Source organism: Sus scrofa, chromosome 17, assembly GCF_054392235.1.
Source record: "Sus scrofa isolate SSC_HxYL_T2T_F1_AM1 chromosome 17, Sscrofa_HxYL_maternal_Yorkshire_Landrace_v2.0, whole genome shotgun sequence".
NCBI classification, from domain to species: domain Eukaryota; kingdom Metazoa; phylum Chordata; class Mammalia; order Artiodactyla; family Suidae; genus Sus; species Sus scrofa.
This window is the reverse complement of record NC_139399.1, coordinates 12649179-12669785: the sequence shown is the minus strand read 5'-3', so window position 1 is coordinate 12669785 and position 20607 is coordinate 12649179. Positions and strand designations below refer to the sequence as shown.

The window sequence follows — 20607 nt, the reverse complement described above, 5'->3', positions numbered from 1 at the left end:
GCAGTGGTTAATGAATCAGACTAGGAACCATGAGGTTGCCGGTTTGATCCCTGCCCTTGCTCAGTGGGTTAACGATCTGGCGTTGCCTGAGCTGTGGAGTAGGTCGCAGACGTGGCTTGGATCCCGCATTGCTGTGGCTCTGGCGTAGGCCGGCGGCTACAGCTCTGATTGGACCCCTAGCCTGGGAACCTCCATATGCTGCGGGAGCGGCCCAAGAAATGACAAAAAGACAAAAAATAAATAAATAAATAAAAAATAAAATAAAATGTCTTCTGGAGTTCCTGTTGTGGTTCAGTGGCTAACAAATCTGACTAGGAACCATGAGGTTTCGGGTTTGATCCCTGGCCTTGCTCAGTGGGTTAAGGATCCGGTGTTGCCGTGAACTGTGGTGTAGGTTGCAGATGTGGCTCGGATCCCGCATTGCTGTGGCTCTGGCGTAGGCCGGTGGCTATAGCTCTGATTGGACCCCTAGCCTGGGAACCTCCATGTGCTGTGGGTGCGGCTCTAGGGCCTTTCTAGGAAAGGCAAAAGACAAAAAAAAAAAAAAAAAAGCTTTTCTATATTAACTTCTCAGACTTATGTCACATTAGAAGGTTTTATAGTCCTCAAGACTCCATGTGAGATAAAATATAAACCAACATTTTAGAAAGTTTATACATGTAAGAGTTTTATAGGAGTTCCCGTCGTGGCGCAGTGGTTAACGAATCCGACTAGGAACCATGAGGTTTCGGGTTCGATCCCTGCCCTTAGTGGGTTAACGATCCGGTGTTGCCATGAGCTGTGGTGTAGGTTGCAGAAGCGGCTCAGATCTCGCATTGCTGTGGCTCTGGCATGGGCCGGTGGCTACAGCTCGGATTCGACCCCTAGCCTGGGAACCTCCATATGCCGCGGAAGCGGCCCAAGAAATAGCTAAAAAGACAAAAAAAAAAAAGAATTTTATAATCTCGACCTGGGAGATTCTGTTGGTTGCCTGATTGAAGACTATTCTTTTTTTTTTTTAAATTACTCAGTGAATTTTATTACATTTATAATGGTACAATGATCATCACAACCTGATTTTATAGCATTTCCATCCCAAACCCCCAGCCCATTCCCCATCCCCAACCTGTCTCATTTGGAAACCAGAAGTTTTTCAAAGTCTGTGAGTCGATATCTGCTCTGCAAAGAAGTTCATTGTGTCCCTTTTTTAGATTCCACATGTAAGTGATAGCATTTGATGTTGGTCTCACTGTCTGACTTCACTTAGCATGATAATTTCTAGGTCCATCCATGTTGCTGCAAATGCCATTATTTCTTTCCTTTTATGCCTGAATAATACTCCATTATGTATCTGTACCACATCTTCCTTATCCACTCTTCTGTCAATAGACATTTAGGTTGTTTCCATGTCTTGTTTATTGTATACAGTGCTGCAATGAACATTGTAGTACATGTGTCTTTTTGAGTTATGATTTTCTCTGGATAGATGCCCAGAAGTGGGATGGCTCGATCAAATGGTAATTCTATTTTTAGTTTTCTGAGGACTCTCCATACTGTTTTCCATAGTGGTTCCACCAATTTACATTCTCACCAATAGTGTAAGAGGGTTCCCTTTTCTCCACACCCTCTCCAGCCCTTATTGTTTGTAAACTTTTTGATGATGGCCATTCTGGCTGGTGTAAGGTGGTACCTCATAGTGGTTTTGATTTGCACTTCTCTAATAATGAGTGATGTTGAACATCTTTTCATGTGATTTTTGGCCATCTGTATGTGAAAACTACTCTTGAATGCCTCTTTCCTTGATACTTACAGTGTGTTTCATTCTAAATAGTTCAATAAAAGGCACATTTTAGGCTTTAAATGTGTGATCACTGTATTCAGAGCCAAGGATTTTATGTCCCATAAAAAAGTGTCTCACCCCTTAATTGGGGGTCAAGGTTGGAAAGTGTAACCGTCAGAAATGTATGCCAGTAGGATACACAAAACGGTATATGATCAGCTCTCAGAGTTTAGTTCATGAGAGGGCTCGGAACAGGCACGTTCACTGCTACAGGCTGGTACAGCCTGTGGATGGTGAGACCCGGAATTCAACCTTCTGACTGAGACTGGGTCAGGTAGTGGGTGATGGGCAGATACCATACAGAATTCAGAGGGTTTGGATGACAACTGTGCTATAACTGTTGTATTACTGAGAGAGTTCTCTGAATACAGTCTTCCAAAAGGAGAAGGAAAGAATTTGTCAATTCTCATCTAATCTTGTCCAGGAGCCAGAGTGATCTTGATGCAACTGTACCTGTTATCCAACAAAAATATTCTCAGCCCAGGGAAGAAAAATATATCTAATTACTTTGAAAAGAAAAAAAAAAAAAAGCTTCCAAGTCCAATGCTCTTTATTCATGTTCTTTGTTCATCACAATTCCTTTTGCTTGATTTGCTCTGGGGGAATTTTGTCCATCACGAGGATGTCCGCTGGACAAATACCTAAACGGGTTATCTCACCAAGCAATTATCTTTTCCTAAACTAATATGTTCACTTTTCTGCTTTATATGTCCCTAGTAAAGCTGTTAAGGGTGAGTCCGTTCTCCAGAAAATAATCAGTCAAGGTAAATGTGTAAAATCCAACTTCTAGACAAGCTAGTCTAAGATGTAAGCCTCATTAGCTCACTCTTCTGCTCAACGAAGCTTCTTTAAGAAGTGATGCCTTGCAGTTCTTATCCCAGCCCTTCTGTTTATGGGCCATCTCCTCAAAACTCTGGATCTGGCCTGCTCCTCTGGTATCATTGTTTTCTCACACTTTTGTTGGCCAGTGATCTCAGGTCTCATTCTCATTTCACAGAATGTTCAAGATCCCAAATTTGACCTTTCCTGATGACAGCTCTTCCTCCACACTCTGACCATGCATCCAGGAACTACAGTAATAACCTTCCTCCCAGCAAGTTCAGTTTCCTGCATGACAAGATGCTGTCCTTATTGTCTGATTAGCTATTTCCAGTTTTCCCCTGAGGCAGTGGTGCTAGTCAAATCCTTGACAAACAGCATTGACTACCTTTAACGGTAAGAAGCACAGATCCGGAGTTCCCGTCGTGGCGCAGTGGTTAACGAATCCGACTAGGAACCATGAGGTTGCGGGTTCGGTCCCTGCCCTTGCTCAGTGGGTTCACGATCCGGCGTTGCCGTGAGCTGTGGTGTAGGTTGCAGACGCCGCTCGGATCCCGCGTTGCTGTGGCTCTGGCGTAGGCCGGTGGCTACAGCTCTGATTGGACCCCTAGCCTGGGAACCTCCATATGCCGCGGGAGTGGCCCAAGAAATAGCAACAACAACAACAACAAAAAGACAAAAAAAAAAAAAAAGAAGCACAGATCCCCAACCAGACTGCCTTTGAGTACTAACTCTACCTCCTGCTAATTATGTGACCTTGGGCAAGTCACTTAAACCTCAGTGCCTCAGTTTCCTCAGTTATGAACTAGAGATACTAACAATACCTACTGAGAGGGCTGAGTTAATGTATTTACCACGTCTGGTACATAAGTGCACCACTTGCAATAGTTACTGTTTCCCCTATGACTGCCCCTCCTCTGAGGAAGTGGGCAGAGGGCTTTTTAAATTCTTAAATGGGGTGGAGGCAAAAGGGACCCAAGGAGGAAAAAAATAGGTTTGTATTTCAAAACATTGTATTTTACCACAGCGGTAGTTGTCCTATCAGCCACATAATCCCATAACTTTGCTTTTGAAGTTTAATATCAGCAGCTTGAATTCATGATTATTAGTGATAATTTCCAAAATAATTTCCCTGTGCGTGTAAATTACTTCAATATAACTTTTTCTTTCCAGCAAATCCTCAGGATTACCTTTTCCTTAATAAACTTGAAAATATCTGAGTGAATGATGGGAAAATACTTAATAGGAAGGCAAAACACTGAAATACTGGAGTCCAGAAAACAACAAAGGACAGAAAACACAGCTTTTTACTGGAATCTGAGTTAATAAATAGGGATCACAGAACCATCAGCAAACAACAGCTTGAGTTGCATCAGAATGAAAAAAAAAAAAAAAAAACAAACAAAACGGTGAACGTGGGTTTCCAGTCTGAAACTCTTATGCAATATGATTAATGGAGCTAAACATCTTACACATTAGAAAATCCTCTAGAGTAAAACAAAAGGAATAGCTTGTTCAGAGGATAATTGATGCTTAGAGATAAATTTCACAATTTTATGCCTCAGGGAATACTTTTGCTTTTCTGAAAGATGCAATAAACTGACCATTTCATCTTGGTAATTATTAACTTGTCACATTTTTTATAATAGGAAAAATTTGGCATGTCTTCATATTGTAGTTGAAATGGCATTTTAACCCATAATCTTTATAGGTAAAAAGTTTTTATTATCATTAGTAGTAGAAATGAAAGCTTTGTAACTGGTTTTACTTTGGTTTTACCTAATCTTCAAGTGACCATTACTAAAGTTAACCAAAATGCAGAAGTTCTCTGGATAAGCACAATAATAAGAGGTTAAAAAATCAGGATGTATTCTTCTAGAGATATATTTCTGGATCTTTCATAAAAATTCATAGATATGAGAAAAAAAAGGAAAAATTTCAGCATATTAGGATTTGTCCTAGAATGTTCCTCTTAGTTTTCCTTCCAGTTAAACTGATTTCCTCATATATTTGCTTCTGGCCTAAAGCCAAAGTCAACATTGTCCCAATTTCTAATCAAATGATGGAGAAGCAATTGCAAATTCTGAATGCAGTTAGAGGATCTGAGGAGGCAGAGTGCCTGGACCTCGCCTAGGCTGTGTCTCTGATTCATTTCTGACTTCAGGCAAGGTATTTAATCTCTCTGCACTTTGACATAATTATAATAATGCTAGTTTATTTCATAGGTATGATATTAAGCATAACTCAAGAAACAACGATGGGCTATTGATAAATATCAGGTTGAGGAGTTCCCGTTTTGGCACAGCAGAAATGAATCCAACTAGGAATCATGAGGTTGTGGGTTTGATCCCTGGGCTTGCTCAGTGGGTTAAGGATCCGGCATTGCCATGAGCTGTGGTGTATGTTGCAGATGAGGCTCAGATCTGGTGTTGCTGTGCCGCGGGTGTAGCTCTAAAAAAGTCAGGTTAATGTGAGAGACAGCTGCTTCTGCCATTTGGAAAAGAGATTTAGAATTACAGGAGTTCCCCCTGTAGTGCAGTGGTTAACGAATCCAACTAGGAACCATGAGGTTTCGGGTTCGATCCCCAGCCCTGCTCAGTGGGTTAAGTATCCGGTGTTGCTGTGAGCTGTGGTGTAAGTCGCAGACGAGGCTCGGATCCCGCGTTGCTGTGGCTCTGGCATAGGCCAGTGGCTATAGCTCCGATTCGACCCCTAACCTGGGAACTTCCATATGCTGCAGGTGCAGCCCTAGAAAAGACAACAAGAGCAAAAAAAAAAAAAAAATTACATCACCTTTTCATTCTTGGTACATTCTGAATGAATTGGATGAGAATTTGATGTAAATAACAAGATTTGCAGTTTGATATACAAAATGGAAAATAAAATGGGCCATATTACAGTTTTCATTTCAGAACTGAAAACTTCAGAAATGTTCTTTATTTCTGTCTTTGGGGAATCAAACTTATTTGGCTTTTTTAAAGCTTTCATTGAGTATAAATTCTTGAGATAAACAACAAAGAGACTGTTACATTCCATTGTCAGAAAATAGGAAAAAATTCAAAGAAAATAACCTAAAATGAGCTTTTAAGCCTGTAATTATAGGTAATTTTTAAATTGTCTTCCATTAATAGGAAACATGTTAATGTATCCTGCACATTACCATTTGTGAATGCTAACATTAAATATGCTTCCTTCAATAACTTTCTTCGTTTTAAATTTATCTTGTATCCTTTTATAAGCTTAAAACTTATCAGTTTTGAAGTTTTACATGCTAGTAATGTACTTTCTTTGGTAATTGTGTTTTTAAAATTACATGGGAGTTCCCACCATGGTGCAGTGGGTTGAGGATATGGTGTTGCTGCAGCTGTGGCACAGGTGGCAGCTATAGCTGGGATTTGATCTCTGGCGTGGGAACTTCCATATGCCACAGGTGCAGCCATTTAAGCAAAAATTTACATACCAGCTATAGAACTTCTCAGTTCCAAACTTAGTATTTTTACCTTCAAATTTAATTTACTATAATCAACTTAAAAAAATGTTAGTAGGGGAGAAATTGGATTTATAGATATAGAACAATGTATATCAAATAATACGGTACATCAGAGAATAGCCATTTGAGGAGTTCCTTTCGTGGCTCAGTGGTTAATGAGCCTGACGAGGATCCATGAGGACTTGCGTTCGATCCTTGGCCTCGCTTAGTAGGTTAAGGATCTGTCATTGCTGTGAGCTGTAGTGTAGGTCGCAGATGCAGCTCAGATCCTGTGTTGCTGTGGCTATGGTATAGGCTGGTAGCTACAGCTCTGATTCAACCCTAGCCTGGGAACCTCCATATGCCACAGGTGTGGCCCTAAAATGCCAAAAAAGAAAAAAATAGCCATGTGAAAACTATTTTAACTTTACAATAATTAAAAATTTTGAGATAGCCCAAAGCAAAAACATTGTAAAATAAATATAATAAATACAATTAATTGTGTAGTAAGGAGCTAAATAATTTGTTTTAACATTACCACAAGCCAGGTTTGCAGAAAAATAACAGTTTACTATGATGAATTATGGAGATCAGAATTTTGCAGCAAGTTTCCTATATCTAAATGTTTCTTCAATATTGTAGAAGATGGTTGGAATTACTAATGAGGGCACTGGGGCATTTCAAAGGGCTTAAGATATTCTCAGGAATTACTCTAAAGATAATAAAGCTAATATAATAACTTTTAAGTATATATAATAATGTTTTGAATTGCCTTAATGTTTAAGGATCTGTCAGACTAAGGGCTACCTCCTTTCTTTGGGAAAGATCTTATTTGATTATTTTATTTTTATTATTTATTTTATTTCCTTTAAACCATTTTACTGTAAATACAGTACCCAGCAAGTACATAAAACATAAATATACAGTTTACCGAGTTGTTGTAAAGTGATTACACATGTAGGCACCACCAGGACAAGAAATCGCACATTGCCTATGGACCACCAGACCCTGCAGACCTCTTTCCCATCAAAATCCCATTTCCTTCCGTCTTAGCAGGAGCCAGTAATTTAAGTAATTACTCTCTTGCTTTACTTTATAGTTTCAACCCCTGTGTTTGAATCCCATACGATGTAGTTCAGTTTTGCATGTTTTTGAATGTTTTACAAATATAATCAATCAGTACACACACCTTATATCTGTCTTCTTAACAATCTACTTTTTTTTTTTAATGTTTTCATTCATCATGTTCCATCACAAGTGATTGGAAATAGTTCCCTGTGCTATACAGTAGGACCTCGTTATTATTATTATTATTATTACTTGGTCTTTTTAGGCCCATACCTGCAGCACATGGAAGTTCCTAAGCTAGGGGTTGAATTGGAGCTATACCTGCCAGCCTACACCACAGCCACATCAATGCACTACATCTGAGCAGTGTCTGTGGCCTACACCACAGCTCAAGGCAACACTGGATCTTCAACCCACTGAGCGAGGCCAGGGATCGAACCCGTGTCCTCATGGTTACTAATTGGGTCTGTTACCCCTGAGCCACAATGGGAACTCCTACTGCTTTTTAAAATTATATTTGATTTACAATGTTTCTTGAATTTCTGCTGTACTGCAAAGTGACCTAATCACACCAAGATCCCTGTGAGCTTCAGTAGAAGGCCACTGCCCATCCATTCCAAATGTCTCAGTTTGTATCCACCAACCCCAAACTCCCCTTTTATCCCACTTTCTCCCCCTACCCTCCCACCACCCCCCACACCCAATACCTGGCAACCAAAAGTCTGCTATCCATGTCTGTGAGTCTGTTTCTGTTCTGTAGATAGGTTCATCTGTGTCATATATCTATATCTATATACCTATATCTGTAGATAAAGATATAGATATAGATAGATTTTTTTAGGGCCGCACCCGAAGCTTATGGAGGTTCCCAGGCTAGGGGCTGAATGGAGATGTAGCTGCTGACCTACACCACAGCCACAGCAATGCCAGATTCGAGCCGAATCTGTGAGCTACACCACAGCTCACCGCAACGATGGATCCTTAACCCACTGAATGAAGCTAGGGATTGAACCTGCATCCTCATGGATATTAGTCAGATTCATTTCCACTGAGCCATGACATGAACTCCCATCTGTGTCATATTTTAGATTTCCACATACAGGTGATACCATGTGGTATCGGTTTTTTCTCTTTCTGACTTCATTTAGTAGGAGAATCTCTGGTTCTGTCCATGTTGCTCCAAATGGCATTATCTTGTTCTTTATGGCTGACTGGTATTCCATTGTGTAAAAGTACCACACTTCTTACTCCATTCATCTGTCAATGGACATTTAGGTTGTTTCCATGTCTTGGCTATTGTGAATAGTGCTGCAATGAACATAGGGGTGCATGTATCTTTTTCAATGAAAGTTTTGTCTGGATATATGCTCAGGAGTGGGATTCCTGGATCAAATGGTATTTTTATATTTAGTTTTCTCAGGAACCTCCATATACTGCTTTCCAAGTGGTTGTACCAATTTACATTCCCAACAACAGTGCAGGAGGGTTCCCTTTTCTCCACACCCTCTCCAGCATTTGTTTTTTGTAGATGACTTAATTATAGCCATTCTGACCAGTGTGAGGTGGTACCTCATAGTTTTGATTTGCATTTCTCTAGTAATTAGAGATGTTGAGCACTTTTTCATGTGCCTGTTTGCCATCCATATGTCTTCTTTGGAGAAATGTCTATTCAGGTCTTCTGCCCATTTTTCAATTGGGTTGTTTGTTTGTTTTGCTGTTGAGTTGTATGGGCTGTTTATATATTTTGGAGATTAATCCCTTGTCAGTTGCTTTGTTTGCAACTATTTTCTCCCATTCCATAGGTTGTCTTTTTGGGTTTGTTTGTTTGTCTGTCTGTTTTTCCTTTGCTGTGCAAAAGCTTGTAAGTTTGATTAGGTGCTATTCGTTTATTTTTGCTTTTATTTCTGTTGATTTTGGAGACTGACATAAGAAAACATTTGTATGGTTGATGTCCGAGAATGTTCTGCCTATGTTCTTTTCCAGGAGTTTTATGGTGTCTTGTCTTATATTTAAGTCTTTAAGCCATTTTGAGTTTATTTTTGAGCATGGCGTGAGGGTGTGTTCTAGTTTCATTGATTTACATGCAGCTGTCCAATTTTCCCAGTATCACTTGCTAAAGAGACTTTTTTTCCCATGTTATATTCTTGCCTCCTTTGTCAAAGATTAATTGACTGTAAGTATCTGGGTTTATTTCTGGGCTCTCCATTCTGTTCCATTGGTCTGTATATCTGTTTTTGTATCAGTACCACACTGTGTTATTTATTGCAGCTTTATAGTATTGTTTGAAGTCTGGGAGAGTTTTGCTTCCTGCTCCCCCACCCTGCACCCAAAGCAATCCTGGGGCTTTTGTGGTTCCATATAAATTTTGCGATTTTTTAAATTTTTGTTCAAGTTCTGTGAAAAGTGTCATAGGTAATTGGGTGGGATCACATTAAATCTGTAGATCACTTTGGGTAGTATGGTCATTTTAATTATATTAATTTTTCCAGCCCAGGAGCATGGAATATCTTTTAATATTCTTTAATTTCCTTGATTAATGTTTTATAGTTCTGACCATATAAATCTTTCATTTCCTTTGTCAGGTTTATTCTTAGGTATTTCATTTTGGGGGGTGTGAATAAAACCTTAGGGTTTTAAAAAAAACCTTAGGGTTTTCTGTATTTAACATTGTGTCATCTGCATAGAGTGACAATTTTACCTCTTTTCTTCCAATTTGGATACCTTTTATTTCTTTTGTTTGTCTCATTGCTATGGCTAGGACATCCAATACTATGTTGGATAAAAGTGGTGAGAGTGGGCATCCTTGTCTTGTTCCAGATTTTAGCAGGGAAATTTTCAACTTTTCTCCACTTAGGATTATATTGGCTTTGGGTCTGTCATAAATGGCTTTTATTATGTTAAGGTATGTTCCCTCTATACTCACTTTGGTAAGAGTTTTTTTCATAAATGGATGTTGGTATTTGTCAAATGCTTTTTCCACATCTATTGAGATGATCATGTGGTTTTTTTACTTTTCTTTTGTGGTGTGGTGTATGATATTGATTGATTTGCATATGCTGAACCATCCTTGTGAACTTGGGATGAAACCCACTATGTCATGGTGTATGATCTTTTTATGTTTTTTTGGATTCGGTTGGCTAAAATTTTGTTGAGAATTTTTGCATCTATATTCATCAAAAATATTGGCCTATAATTTTCCTTTTTGATAGTGTCTTTGTCTGGTTTTGGTATTAAGGTGGTGGTGGCTTCATAGAATGTCTTTTGGAGTGTTCCTTCTTCTTCAATCTTTTGGAAAAGTTTAAGAACAGTGGGTATAAGTGCCCCTTTGTATGTTTGGTAGAATTCACCTGTGAAGCCATCTGGTCCTTGACTTTTGTTTGTAGGGAGTGTTTTTATTACATATTCAATTTCATTTCTAGTGATGGGTCTGTTCAGTTGATATATTTCTTCTTGATTCAGTTTTGGCAGGCTGTAAGTCTCTAGAAAGTTGTCCATTTCTTCTAGGTTGTCAAATTTTCTGGCATAGAATTGTTCGTAATATTCTCTTATTTTTTTTTTTTTTTTGTATTTCTGCAGTATCTGTTGAGATTTTTCCTTTTTAATTTCTTAATTTGTTCTTTCTCTTTTTTCGGTGAGTCTGGCCATAGGTTTGTCAAGTTTGTTTACCCTTTCAAAGAACCAGCTCTTAGTTTTATTGATTTTTTAAAATTATTTTTTGAATCTCTATTTTATTGATTTTCTCTCTGATCTTTATGATTTCCTCCCTTCTGCTGACTTTAGGTTTTCTTTTTTCTTCTCTTTCTAATTCTTTTAGGTGGTAGGTTAAGTTGTTGATTTGAGATTTTTCTTCTTTTTTGAGTAAGGCCTGTATCACTATGAATTTCCCTCTAAGCCCTGCTTTTGCTGCATCCCATAGATTTTGAATGGTTTTCTTGAGGTATTTTTTAATTTCCCTTTTGATTTCCTCATTGAAGCAATGGTTTTTCAGTAGCATGTTGTTTAGTCTCCATGTAGTCAGATTTTTCTCATTTCTTTTCTTGTGGTTTATTTCTAGTTTCATGCCATTATGGTCAGAGCAAATGCTTGAAATAATTTCTACACTCTTAAGTTTGTTGAGGTTAGTATTGTGCAGATTTGATTATTTTAGTGGCAGTGAGTTGGGAACTTTAGCAGGCCAAGTGACAGAGAGCTGCTAAAGTTTTTCATTGGACTTTTATTTTCTTTCTTTTTTTTTTTCTTTTTCTTTTTAGGGTCACACCTTTGGCATATAGAAGTTGCCAGCCTAGGGGCTGAATTGGAGCTGCAGCTGCCAGTCTATGCCACATCCATAGCGACACCAGATCTGAGCCACATCTGTAACCTATGACACAGCTTGTGGCTATGCCAGATTCCTAACCCACTGAGCAAGGCCAGGGATCAAACCTGCATCCTCACTGATACTAGTTGGGTCCTTAACCCACTGAACCACAATGGGAACTCCTGCCCTTTATTTTCTACAAACTCCACTTTGCAATCTGAATATATGTTCTATAATGTCTCAGTATTTCCTAGAATACTTTCAACACACATTTTCACTTATGCAAAAGCCAGATTCAAATATAAATACAAGAACATAGTTTTTAAAAAATATGTTTTTACCCTAATATATTCATTTCTGAAATAAAATACTTGACCATATATATAGATAAGGGTACTTGATGAGCCAAACAATGTGATAATTTCAACGGATAACTTAAAAAATGCAGAAGGCAAAAATTTTCATAACCATTACTTCTTGACTCCTGAATATTTTATCTGATAGTTGCTAGAAGTGGATTAAAATGATGAAGATCTAGTTGTCATTACATAAGAAAAATGAGATTATTTTTTACTACTGGAAAGAAAAAGGAAAAAGTCCAATCAATAATCCATTAACTATATTGGTTCTTTTAACTCAGAAGTACAATTTGAATCACATTCACAAATAAATGACATTTTATTATGTTTTTATACTAAGATCCCAGATTAATGTGAATTTGCTTAGTAAAAGTCTGTTTTATTTCTTTAGGCAAATGATTCCCCTCTCTAAGCCTTGTTTCCTCAAATGCTGACAGTGTTTGACTGGGTGATCTCACTTCCTTTAATTATGTTTTTACCATGTGTTCTATCCTCATGGGATACTTTCTAGTTCTAAAGTCTCTTTCATGTGTTTTACAAAAGCTTTTCTATTTTTTGTCCTTATTTTCTTTTACTTGTTTATAACAACAATTATTGTTGTCTTATTTTCTATAACATTAAAAAAGGTTATGATTATATGTTTATAACTATGTAGTTGATTACATATGAAGAAACCTCCATTATGTGGAGGTGTTTTTTTTGTTTTACTTTCTGCTACTTGAACTTCATGGTAAACTTTTAAATTTAATAAGTGACCGTAGTTCCCATCGAGGCTCAGTGGTTAGGGAACTTGACTAGTATCCATGAGGACGAGGGTTCCATCCCTGGTCTTGCTCAGTGGATTGAGGATCCAGCGTTGCTGTGAGCTGTGGTACAGGTCACAGATGTGGCTTGGATCCCACGTTGCTGTGGTTGTGATGTAAGCTAGCAGCTTCAGCTCTGATTGGACCCCTAGCCTGGGAGCCTCCATATACCTCGGGTGCAGCCCTAAAAGGACAAAAGACAATAATAATAACAACAACAACAATAATAATAATAATAAATTACCATAAGCATATAAATGAGGTTTTTTTTTAAATAGCCGCTTAAGAGTTCCAATTGTGTCTCAGCAGGTTAAGAACCTGACTAGTATTCATGAGGATGCAGGTTCAATACCTGGCTTTGCTCAGTAGGTTAAGGGTCCAGCATTGCCACAAGCTGCTGCATAGGTCACAGATGCAGCTTGGACCTGGCATTGCTGTGGTGTAGGCCAGCAGCTGTAACTCCGATTCGACCCCAGCGTGGGAACTTCTAAATGCCTCAGGTGCAGTCCTTAAAAAAGAGAAAAAAAATTCACATTAGAAGTTCCGTCAAGGTGCAGTGGAAACGAATTTGACTAGGAACCATGAGGTTGTGGGTTCAATCCCTGGCCTTGCTCAGTGGGTTAAGGATACGGCGTTGCTGTGAGCTGTGGTGTAGGTCACAGATGTGGCTTGGATCTGGCATTGCTGTGGCTCTTGCATAGGCCATCAGCAACAGCTCTGATTAGACCTCTAGCTTGGGAATCTCTATATGCCGCAGGTGCAGCCCTAAAAAGACAAAAAAAATTCACATTATATTTTATAATGCTCCCCAGGATCCCATGCATGTTATTTGTCACTGATTTTAAGCAATGCTCCTCCCATTCTGTAATTGGTTTTTTGGCCCAAGAAAGAATGAATGTGAACTACCAACTTCATTAGTGTAGACTGAAGAAATTTTGTCTATTGTGTCCTTAAGTCATTACTTTTCAAACATTGCTGAACATTGGAATGAATTGGGAATCTTCTAAAAATTCTAAGACCAGCCTGCTACCTTTAGACATTTGATTCAGTTCCTGGGCATAGAGATTTTTTTAAATCTCCCCAAGAGATCCCAATGGGCAGCAAAGTTTGGGAATTTTTTTTTTAATTATATAAGAATTGAGAAAGAGATACATGGACAGGACCTAGTGGTCACAAAAATAGGCTGACAAATAAATAATTCAGTTGATTCAAGCGCTTTTTTTTTTTTTTAGCAGAAACCACAGGTACAAAATTTGTTTGAATGTTATGCAGATATTTCTGTCCTTCTAGGCTCCTTAGCTTCTAAAATTTATGAAAATTCACCACTGGCAGCACACAGAAGTTATTTTGAGGAATGGCAAAATTTTTCATTGAGACTCATGACTTCAAGGTTGATTTTTAAAATAATTTCAAGAAGTGGTGAAGTTAATTTTCCTCTACAACTTTAAAGAGAGCTTAAAGTTTTTTTGTTTTGTTTTGTTTTGTTTTTTGGTTTTGTTTTTTTGCCATTTCTTGGGCTGCTCCCGCAGCATGTGGAGGTTCCCAGGCTAGGGGTCGAATCGGAGCTATAGCCACCAGCCTACGCCAGAGCCACAGCAACGCGGGATCCGAACCATGTCTACAACCTACACCACAGCTCACGGCAACGCCGGATCCTTAACCCACTGAGCAAGGGCAGGGATCCAACCCGTAACCTCATGGTTCCTAGTTGGATTCATTAATCACTGAGCCATGACGGGAACTCCCGAAAGCGTAAAGTTTTATATTATCTTGGTAACTTGCTTATACGTAAGACATTGAGAAAAACAATGCATATCACCTCCTATTTGTTGTAACTTCTTTCTTTGTTCCTTTTTTCAAAATTAAAAAGTCTTTCGTAAACAAAATGAGTTACTCTTCATTTAGCACTTATATGCCAAAGTGTCTGAAAATATTACATCAAAATGGCCACATTCCTATAAGGTAAGAATTATGATGTCCATTTTACAGATCAGGAGCATTTTGTTGCCTAAAGTCACACAACTAGGAAGTGGCTGGCCAAAATATGGAGTCAGGTCTTTGTGCGTAAAGAGATTTTGCCTTTTCCACACTCCAAAGAGCCAGGGTTCCACCTCTATTTTTACATCAAACTTCTTCAATTCAATACAAGTCAACAGTGAGCATCCTTCTGTGGAAGAAAGCCTGGGACAGTCCAGGAGAATTTCTTTGGTGATGCTTTGATTATACATGGCCTAGAACTGCTTCCTGGATCAACTTGAACCTAAAGCCAGCTCTGTCTCATGAAAAATTTATAGTAAATTTATGAAATTCTTTTTATTCTTGCAGTTCCTTCAATGGGAAAAATGGCAAAGACGTTCAGTTTCATCCTCCTCACCACTGCTCTAGTAATGGTCAGGGAAAGCTGGGTAAGCTCATTACAAAAACTATTGTGTTTTTAATCCCTGCTTTGATCTGGGTTTTATTTTGTGGAAAATCTATAGTAACTTCTCACTGAAAAAACGAGGAGGGAAAAATGAAAAAGGTTTGAGGAAGCACCTGTCACATAAAGGCACTTACTAAGTGGTTGACTGATTTTTTACCTTACTTTTTTTTTTTTTTGGTTTTAAGGTGGCTAAGCAAATAACTCATTCAGGCAGGATAGATCAAGGGATGGTGAGGAGAGAGTACCGAGAGCAAATAAGAAATAGTCCTAGAGAGGAAGTTCTTGTTTCGGCAGCAGAAATGAATCCAACTAGTATCCGTGAGGATTCGGTTTCCATCCCTAGCCTCATTCAGTGGGTTAAAGATCCAGTGTTGCTGTGAGCTGTAGTGTAGGTCCCAGACATGGCTCGGATCCTGCATTGCCGTGGCTATGATGTAAGCCGACAGCTGCAGCTCTGATTCAACCCCTAGCCTGGGGATTCCATATGTGTGGCCCTAAAAAGCAAAAAAAAAAAAAAAAAAAAAAAAAAAAAAAAGACAGACAGACAGACAGAAAGAAAGAAATAGTCTTTCTTTTTTTTTTTTTTTTTTTTTTTTTGTCTTTTTGCTATTTCTTGGGCCGCTCCCACAGCATATGGAGGTTCCCAGGCTAGGGGTCTAATCGGAGCTGTAGCCACCGGCCTACGCCAGAGCCACAGCAACACGGGATCCGAGCCGCGTCTGCAACCTACACCACAGCTCACGGCAACGCCGGATCCTTAACCCACTGAGCAGGGGCAGGGACCGAATCCGCAACCTCATGGTTCCTAGTCGGATTCATTGACCACTGTACCACGATGGGAACTCCGAAAGAAATAGTCTTAAAGAAAGAGCGAGGAGAGACTGCATGACTTGGACCTGGAGATGGGAGAGGAAAGGCCTTTGGTATCACTTCTCCATTCTCTTGCTCTATGACTTTCAGTTTTGAAGTTGAATTTCTGTATTTACATTATAGTCCTTCATAGGAAGGCAGTGTACCTCTTTCCTTTGCCCCAAATAAAATATCTCATGATGCTGTACCCATTGCCTAGCAATCACATACAGGAGGTCCTCAGATTTATGGAATGAATAGAAGGTAACACAGAAACATAGAACAGGAAGTTATTTAAATATTAATTGGGATATATATCTGACTGTAATCAGATACCAATTATAGAAAATTTTGCATGTAAAAGTAGTATGAGGAGTTCCTGTCATGGTGCAGCGGAAGCGAATCCGACTAGGAAAACGAGGTTGTGGGTTCGACCCCTGGCCTCGCTCAGTGGGTTAAGGATCTGGCGTTGCCGTGAGCTGTGGTGTAGGTTGCAGACATGGCTCAGATCCCACGTTGCTGTGGCTGTGGCAGTGGCCAGCAACTGTAGCTCTGATTCGACCCCTAGCCTGGGAACCTCCATACGCCGCAGGTGCGGCCCTAAAAAAAAAAAAGCAAAAAAAAAAAAAAAAAAAAGTAGTGTGAGGCAATTGCAAATGAAATTCATAATTTCTCAGTAAACATTCGCACTTATCACAGGAGACCATGATAAGAACTACAAATAGAATTGTCAAGGTAATCGTGGGAAAATGGCAAGAGTTTGAGTTTTGTCCTTTTTTTTCTTTCACTAGCCTCTAGGAATTATCCCAGCATTGAATACTTCAGAGCCTTTATCATAGTTTCTTGGTCTCAGGAGTTGTTTCCAGGAGACCCACCTCTGTAATTCCCCTTCCCAGCTCACCACATTTGTTTTATCCCTGGAGAGATCTGCTCAGTCAGATGTCACTTTAGAAAGGAGCTGATAGAAGTTCCCATTGTGGCTCAGTGGTAGTGAGTATGACTAGTATCCATGAAGATGTGGGTTCAATCCCTGGCCTCGTTTAGTGGCTTAAGGATTCGGCATTGCTGTGAGCTGCAGTGTAGGTCGCAGATACAGCAGAAGCTTGGATTTGGTGTTGCTGTGGCTGTGGTGTAGGCCAGCAGCTGCAGCTCTGATTCGACCCCTAGCGTGGGAACTTCCATATGCCCTAAAAAAAAAAAAAAAAAAAAAAAAAAAAAAAAAAAAAAAAAAAGGAACTGATAAACTCTGACAGGTGCAATATTTATTCTTGGGTCACTTTTGCCTTTTCAGAGAAAGTAAATGATTTATCTGAAAAGCTCAGGCTTCTCCATCCCCTTTTGAAGTAATTGAGGGAACAACAATAAGTCCAAAGTTAGAGTGAGTCCAGTAGAATTTCCTGTAGCAGGTGAGTGGGTAAGATACTCGGGGATACGAGGGTGTACAGTAGCATTCCTTATAAAGATGACCATGTGCCATCAGGTTGTAAGCATTCAAGTATATTTTTAAAACATATTAATACCAAAAAGTCATTCAAACGCCTCGTTCCTTTTAGAGACGGACGCACTGATGATAGGTAGTGATGCTGTAAAGCACTTTCCTTTTAAGAAAACTAACTCAGAAAACTGCTGAGACTAAAAGTAGGGACCTTGAACTAGATATGAATTCTGATTCTTCTTGCCTGCTGAGAATTTTTGAGAAAGTTTCCCCAAAGCTGAGCCCATTCCTACCTCATGGACTCGTTAGGAGGAGCAAATGAGACAGCCACTCTAAAGCTCTTAGTATAGTCTTTCAGATTATTTTATATCATTTTTTAGTTTGAGCACTTTACCATAAGCCAGAGTTTCTTATTCTTCAAATAACAAACAGTATTATAACCTCCAAACCACTTTCTGGTTAGAATACTACTCTGAAAGAGGGATTGGGGACAAAGTTGAATCATTAATGTAGCCAACTTGCGTGCTCTCCATGAGAATGAGATGTGCATTACTTTACAGGCCCTCGAGGAGGACTGCCTCCGGGAGCAGGCACGGCTCAGAGCCCAGGTGCACCTGCTTGAGACCCGGGTCAAACAGCAGAAGGTCAAGATCTTGCAGCTTTTGCAAGAGAAGGAAATCCAGTTCCTCGATAAAGGAGAAGAGAATAGTGTCATTGACCTTGGAGGCAAGAGGCAATACGCAGGTCAGAATTTATTTTTCTTAAATGTTTCAATAACTTACATCCTATACCTGCGTGCAGTGATGTTTGGTGCTAGTTACTTGATCAGGTTTGCTAAAGAACTTTTCCTGTTTCAGTAACGAGCATCATGAAGCATACCAAATTTAAATGCCTTCTACCTATTTGAGCTTTTTCTCTTGATTATCTCTGCAGAGGACATTTAAGAGCAATGCAAAGTATCTGAGAGTTTCTATAGTTTAATAGGACACCATGACAATAGATGGCTTAAATATCAGTGTGGGAATTACTGTTGTGGTGCAGCAGAAACAAATCCCACCAGGAACCATGAGGTTGCAGGTTCGATCCCTGGCCTCGCTCAGTGGGTTAAGGATCCGGCATTGCTGTGAGATGTGGTGTAGGCTGCAGATGTGGCTTGGATCTGATGTTGCTGTGGCTGTGGTGTAGGCTGGCGGCTATAGCTCCAATGCCACCCCAGCCGGGGAACCTCCGTATGCCACAGGTGTGGCCCAAAAAAGAATATCTGTTTCTTTGTTGTTAAGATCAAATGAATTAAAGCATGTAACATGGTTTCTAAAGCATTTAGCATTTAGCTAGATGATTATCAGATACCTGTCTACCTTATTATATCTTCTTTCCCTTGTTTTCAGAGGAGAGAGCCCAGCTACCCTACCCTACAAGAACGTTGCAACTTCCAGTCTCTCCTCTTACGTTTCATCTTATGTTGCCTGGGGATAAGGACGGCAGTGGTAGGGCCAGTTCTAGCATTTCCCAGCATGCTCTGTGGCGTCATGGCTGAGCTCAGGCTGGCCTTTCTTTGAGTTTAGAATGGGGGGGAGGGGCACTTAGTGCCTTTGGTTCTCAGCTTTAGGCTCAGCCACCATTCTGAGACAACAGGAGAAAGCAAAGTTGGCAAACCGTCATCTCACTTTACGTAGCCTCAACATTCAGCCCTCCAACACGGTTTGCTTTCTGCAAGATCAGAGTAAGTATTCACCTCACCCAGTTTAACACAATGTTTGTCAAACAGGGGACAGGAAGCCCTGACTTCATTCTAGCATTATGTAAGTATCTAAAAATTCTTTTTTTTTTTTTTTTTTAAACATCCATGAACACAGAGCTCTCTAACCCTGCCCCTCTCCTATCTATTCTCTGGGGGGTTGAGTGGGTCAAAACATTTTGAAAATCATAGTTTTAAATATCTAGTTAATATTTTAAACCCTACATTGCTTGGACTTTCTATCACAGTATAAGTCACATTTCCCCAATGTGGGCTCCTTAACTTGTTTGCTGTAAGAAATTGAGCTACTGGCACTTTTTAAATGTTTATTTCCTGGAGTTTTGTTTTGTTTTTTCAGTTGAAAGCTTTCCTTTGGATCTTAAGTTTGTTCAGCATTTTCCTCTGGGAAGAAAAAAAAATACTTAAAAAAACTCAGAGTTGGCATAAAATAAAAACAAATAGAAAATGTTGGCTGAAAACTCCATATTCACAGCGTTTTCCAGAGGCAAATATTATAGCTAATCATTTCCATGTTTGCCTGGAAAATATTCTGAACCTTGTGAGTCTTTACTGTTCAGTCCTTTGGTAGGTGGTTAAATGCAAGCAAAGAGCCCCTTTCCTAAAAAGGTTAAAATCCGCTTGCTTTAATGAAAAATGTTATACAATATACTTGGCCACAAGATGTAAACTTATGAACAACATTGGACTAATTTTAGATAATCACTTCCCATTATTTTTCTTACTTAACTGCCAAAACAGTTTTTTTAAAAAAATAATCCAGTGTGTATAAAGAACATTTGGGCTTCTGAGTCTCAAAAATAAATACATGAATAAAGCCTAAATCATTATAAGGATGAACATCTCACCAAAGCATTACTATGTGATTGGTCTCAATCTGGAAAGCATTTTAGAAATGACTAGTGTTTTTTAGCCTCTTTTTTTATGGACTCCTAGTGACTATTCAATCCATTTAAAGTGAAGTATGTTTTATTTGTAATACAATTTTTGTAGACAATTTGGCATCAGGAGTTCCCACTGTGGCGCAGTGGGTTAATGATCTGGCTTGTCTCTGCAGAGGTACTGGTTCCTCCCCAACCCTTGGGGCAGTGGGTTATGGATCCAGCATTGCTGCAGCTGCGGCATAGGTCAAAGCTCCAGCTCAGATTTGATCCCTGGCCTGGGAACTGCCATATGCCATGGGGGCGGCAAAAAAGAAAAAAAAAAAATAGACAATTTGGCATCAAAACAATGAAAATTATGAAAGAACTTAAGAGTATGCTAAGAGAATGGAATTATCCAGTCAGAAAGAGAAAAATTTTATTAGGTATAATTGAACATACAACATTCAATTAGTTCCTGGTGTACAACATAATGATTTGATATTTATAAGTATTGTGAAATGATCACTATGGTAAGTCTGATGAACATTCATCACCATACATAGTTACAGAATTGTAGAAAATATTTTTAAAAAAAAGGATGGAAGTGAGAGTTCCCATCGTGGGTCAGCAGAAATGAGTCTGACTAGC

At 39.2% G+C, this 20607-nt stretch overlaps 1 protein-coding gene across 4 annotated transcripts in view; it reads left to right on the top strand.

Moving 5' to 3' along the window:
- The window catches only part of FGL1 (fibrinogen like 1), a 46987-nt gene that overhangs the window by 14914 nt on the left and 11466 nt on the right, over nt 1-20607 (top strand). The window contains exons 1-5 of one of the 4 annotated variants that reach the window (XM_085003019.1): nt 4696-4807; nt 14960-15039; nt 17901-18084; nt 18729-18827; nt 18944-19063. In XM_085003019.1, the coding sequence (XP_084859145.1) occupies nt 14968-15039; nt 17901-18084; nt 18729-18827; nt 18944-19063 (475 nt within the window). In that variant the 5' untranslated portion in view covers nt 4696-4807; nt 14960-14967. Of the gene's footprint in view, nt 1-4695; nt 4808-14959; nt 15040-17900; nt 18085-18728; nt 18828-18943; nt 19064-20607 lie in introns of those variants that run through there. The other 3 variants (XM_085003020.1, XM_021077953.2, XM_021077952.2) reach the window with 3 other exon arrangements.